Below are 5,270 nucleotides of genomic sequence, written 5' to 3' on the forward strand. Positions count from 1 at the left end.
CAATACCTTCAACCCCTTGGTATCACCTCTGCTTCGCTTTAAGTCATTCCATAGCAGAGAAGTAAAGGTCAAATGCAATTTGTTCCTGTTCAGAAGCTGCTATCAGGGAAGGTTTTGAACTGACAAGGAGGGCTGGTCCCAGAAAGAGCTGAGCACCCCTCTGTTTCCCACTGAAATCAACATGAGTTTCAACTCAATTAAATGCTCAAATACCACTGACTTGCAATACAGCATCCACAGGAGTGTTCTACATTATAACCATCCCCTGAAGGTCAGTCCTGCAAAAACAGGAGAAAGCTGAGCAAGGCCAAGGAGGACAGTTGCTCTGATTCTTACGAACATCCACAATGCTATAGTCAGTATCCGGTGCCGGCACATGGATCACAGCATTTTGTGATTCTGTGCTGTGCACAGTGCAACTCAAGCAGGAAGTATTCTTGATATACCTATCTCTGAGACCTTAGCCTTGTGGAATACTAACAATAAAGCAGAGCCAAAACAGAGAGCAGTGTCAGATTTAAGACCAAGTATCTCATCAGGACTATTGAATAAACAGTCTGAAATAGGGTTACCAACCCATCAGGATTGCACTGGAGTCTCCAGGAATTAGATATAATCTCCAGGAGACTGCTGAGAGTAACCCGGGAGATAAATGATAGGACATTCATTAAAATAAATATTAAATGTTGAATCCAATTAACACAGTAGTCCAGTGGGTTTCTAAAATGTAATAGTAATGTACATTTGCCTTCCTGAGTACAGTACAGTAGATCAGTCATTAATGTCATCACATCATGTGATGAAACCTCCTGGAATAGATTCAAACAGAGTTGGCAATGGCAACCCTACTCTGAAATGTCAAGAAATAGACATCATGAAATTGTTTAAGGTAGTTTTCTCTTTTTTTGCTGTTTTTCCAACCAGTTTATTAAATGGTTAGTTTTTTTCTTAAAAATAATTTAAATTGATGCATTTTGCAGCAACATAAAAACAAGCTGCAAAAGTGTTTCTGTTCCTGTTGATGATCTCTCCTCACAACCCTCCCAAGCTTAGAAATGAATGGAAAAACTGAGGCATAGATAGTGTCTTGCCCAGAGTTAATTAGTGGATCTATGAGTGTCCCTGGGAGCCACACCTAAGAATCTGGACACTTCTGTACTATCAAAAAATACTAGTTGGTCAAGTAAAATGAGGCCTTACAGTTGCCTCAGAGACATTTCTCTACTAGTATATCTGTCTGTAACACAATAACTTTTGAAAGCTGCATCCAGTAAGTTAAAAATGTTCAGGGAATATTAGAGGCATCAGTGGGTAAAGCCTAGTTGACTGATGAAAATGACAAAATCCTAATTTCCGCTAGAATCACCATTTGGTTTCTCAGGATGCAGGAGTGGGCAGCTACCTCACAGATGCCTGTAGCAGAAATGAGAGTTTCTTGGAATATGGGATGAAGCCCTGATTTCATAGACATCTCACAGAGGCCTGTGGCAGACAGCAGAGTCAATTTGGACAGGGCTGAGTCAGTGGCTGTAGGGTTATGGTGAGGTTAAGGCAGGGGTGGGTAATTATTTGGGCTGGTGGGTCACTTAACAAGTTTTGGTGAGCTGTCGAGGGCCGCACACACAAAATCTTGCAGAAGATACCATTTTTAAAAATATAGATAAAAAACAAATTATCTACTAAAAATTAAACATCTGCTATGAAGGTCGCCACCCAGAGCTGAGGTTAGAGTTAGTGAGTCTCTCATCCCGCACTGGTCAGCTGAAGCTTTTTCGCCTTGATTCCAGTCACCTTCCACCTGCCACCTCCTTTCCCTCTAACTCTGATCAGCTCTGCCAGTTTTAGCCAACCTTCTCAGCCAGGCCTTTTGCCACTCTTCTAGCCCTCACCAGGCTCCTTCCTATTCCTCCTCTCCAGCTGGGTCCCCCCTTCCTCCACATTGGTCAAAACTCTATTTTGGTGAAAATCAGAAAGTGGGTAAGTCTGATATCCACTAAAAGGAGGGGCTTTGGGATTTTCAATTCTCACCAAAAGCCACAGAGATATGATCAGAGTGGGCAGGTGTGGGACTTATCATGGGACGCAGCTCAGCCTACATAAACAGGGAAGACCACAAATTGACACGGTGCTTCAAAACCCCCAGTTTTTGCTGTTTTCCATTCAAGTTACCAATGAGTCAATAAGAAAAAATATTGAGATTCACAAATTGTATCACAGAAATACTTGTGCAAAAAATCTTATACCCTTTTTGACTGGCTGTATTGACAACCTCCCCCACTAGAACTGTATGGAGAAACTTAAGCACATCTGCTAAGTGCCTTTCTTAGGGTTACAAAGCAATCATAATTTCTACTTCTCTGCTCCCTTATGGAGAACTATACAAATACAGAGTGCGTCAGGAACAGGTCAGGGTGTGTTCCCTGCCCCGAGGAGCTGAAAGATGCTGTGCAAACAAGGATGAAACATGTCAACACCTGAAATGAGACTGCTGTTCATGTCCAGGGTGTTATCAAGGAAGAGATCAATACTGCAAGAATTAAGATTTTAAGGGAAGATTTGAAAAGGTAGGGTGTAGGGATGCTTGTACACGCGATGCCATTAACATGTACACAAGATGAAAATGTCACTGTGTGTGGCTTAATGGCATCACAGTTTACACGTGCAAGACTTCTGGGGGTTTTAAATGACTTTGCATCATTGCAAACTAAACTACATCCAGATGTAGTTTAGTTTGCAATTTTGCAAAATTGCAACAATGCAGCTGTCAGCTTGCCCCCCGGCCTCGGGAGAGCCTCTCCTGCAGTTGGGGGGCAAGCTGCTGGTGGGCTGAGCTGCCCCTGAGCTGTGGGGGGCCCAGTCCTTCCCTCTGCAGCAGCCAGCAGCAACCCCCAGGGCCATGCAGGTGGGCTGCTAGCTGGCCAGGGGCTGCTCCAGCTTGGAGTCTGGGAAGAGTTGGATTGGGCCTGATGCTGCCTCCAAGCTGGCAGCCCACCCAGGCAGCCCTGGGGGACTCTACCACTGCAGAGGGAAGGACCGGGGCCCCCCACAGCTCAGGGGTCATCTGTCCCACCAGCAGCTCGCCCCCACCCACAGGCAGGCTCCAGCTCTCACAAAAATAAAAGAAAAAAGGATTGGGCCCCTCACTGTAATTTGACGGAAAAATTTAAATGGTTTAGTCCTCAGGGTTTTATTTTATGCCCCACCATTTCAATTTAGGGGGCATAAAATAAAATCTTGGGGATTAAATCTCTGTCGTGTGTACGAATGCATCTAGTAGGTGGCTAGGGACTGTTGATTCGTTAGGCATGAGGGAAGTAGGTAGAATAAGGCAGAAACTAAGCAGATTATGGTGGAGAGTTTCAAAAGGAGTGGACACTGTCCAGCACAGCATGATTTGCATCTCTGATTAGCAATCATGTGAGGCAGTAATGAATCATATAACATGGAGGTAAACAAGACCCAGGCCCAGTCTCCATTAGCACTTCCATCCGGGAAGCTGCACTGGCACTAGGCTACTTGCATCGTTGTTGTCTCTGCCTCTCCCTCCCCATGCTTGACAATAGCATTTGCCTTGCACCTGGTGTCTTAGCCAGGAAGCTGCTGGCTAGCTACAGAAGGCTAGGGCCCTCATATGTCACCTCTGTAGGCATAACAGAGCCACATAGCAAATCACCTTGAGGAAGACATCTGCTAATATCCTGATATCAGGGCCAAGTGAACAGTTCTTGCACTGTCCTTGCAGGCAGCACTGGACATGACTGAAGAAGAGGGTGCTTAGTTATCATTTGTAGCACCTAGGAACCCTGGTTTGGACAGTATCTGTCCCAGAGAGCTCTTGCAATCTATATTGGTTGAAGTACTCTTGTGCTGTGGCTATTCTTAACCTTTAAATGGCCTTATGGGTACCTCTGTGGCCCTCTGGTTGCTCTAGCTCAGACTTGGGATTAGTTCATTCCCTGAATGGCCTCAGGAATTTAGGAAGGAGGGGGTAGGTGGCTGCTGTCATTCTCATCCACTCTGGCTCAGCCATCATTAAACAGTCAAGACACTGGTGCCTGCTACTAGAATAGCTTCCTTTATTTTGATTTGCAGGCACTGGGAGCTGAGGTATTCTGCATGGCAAGGTGGCTCCAACGAGACTTCTGAACTGGACAACAGAGGAAGGAAGGGAACTGGACAACAATGTCTGCAAGACGTACGTGGAAGGAAAGGGGAGAATTCTGGCCTGGGACAGAGTGGTTGCACGGTGCTCTGTGTCGGAGGAGGGGGAGGTCCCCATCTTTCCCCCTGACCCCATGTCAGCCTGCAGGTGCGCTGGGAGGTGTCTGTGCTTTGGCTCTGGGTGCACGCATGATTTCAATCCACAGGAATAAAATGAAAACATGGTGTCAAATACCCTATCTTTTTCCAGTGCAAATACTGTCCCCCAGTGAAAACCTATAGCCTCACTAGTGCTTATGTCAGGTGAGTAACTGAGAGGGCAAACTCTGCAACGAAGCAAGAGTCCAAGGCCAGCAGCTTGGAAGTCTACCCAGGTCCCACCTACTATCGCAGAACACTAAAGGGGGGAAAACATGCCAGGCACTCATGGGGGCAGGTGCTGCATGTCCAGCACCTCTGCCAGCGCCCTCCAGCTACAGTGCCCTCTCCTTCCTGCAGAACTGGTTCTTGCCTGCCTGCGACAGCTCGAGAGGCATCCCCTTTAAGAGGCGGTGCTTGCAGCCTAGCTCTGAAACATCCAGTTTGTGCAGGGCAGATTAGCTTGCAGACGGAAGCCAGCAGCTAGCAGCAGCGGAGAGACCATGAGTGGAAGAGTTGGGGATCTGAGCTCGAAGCAGGCAGAGGCACTAGACAAGGTGAGATCTGGCATGGAGGGTTGCTGTCTTTCAGCAATGCTGTTGTTTCTGTCACAGCATTTCTCTGAAAAGCTGTCCTCACCCCGGGGAAGAGGGGAGAGGCAGCGTCTTCTCATTTTTCTCCTCAACTGTTCTATTTGTGAGATGCTGGGATGCTGCAGTGATGGGGACTGCATCAATTCCTCAGCAGGGGCAGGTACTGGGGGGGAGGGAGGGACAGGAAGAAGAGGTGTCCATGTCACCAAGCTGCCAGGAAAGCTTTTTCCCTGATGTCACCTGCAGGCTGCAGATATCAGTTTAAAATTTCCCTGCGCACAGCTTTTTGTGGCATGGCCCTGTGGGGCTTCCCCCATGCCCCAGGAACTTGACAGCAGCCGTGAGGTTTTAGTACATGGAGCACCCTGGCAGGTGATT

At 47.1% G+C, this 5,270-nt stretch overlaps 1 protein-coding gene across 1 annotated transcript in view; it reads left to right on the top strand.

The window, feature by feature from the left end:
• Positions 1-4,638: 4,638 nt before the first annotated feature.
• Positions 4,639-5,270, top strand: part of SEC14L2 (SEC14 like lipid binding 2) — a 37,808-nt gene continuing 37,176 nt past the window's right edge. Inside the window, exon 1 of the mRNA XM_019524164.1 lies at positions 4,639-4,856. Coding sequence (XP_019379709.1) covers positions 4,803-4,856 — 54 coding nt within the window. The 5' untranslated portion in view covers positions 4,639-4,802. The remainder of the gene's footprint in view (positions 4,857-5,270) is intronic.

Source organism: Gavialis gangeticus, unplaced genomic scaffold, assembly GCF_001723915.1.
Source record: "Gavialis gangeticus isolate Ggan-Ray unplaced genomic scaffold, GavGan_comp1, whole genome shotgun sequence".
Taxonomy (NCBI): domain Eukaryota; kingdom Metazoa; phylum Chordata; order Crocodylia; family Gavialidae; genus Gavialis; species Gavialis gangeticus.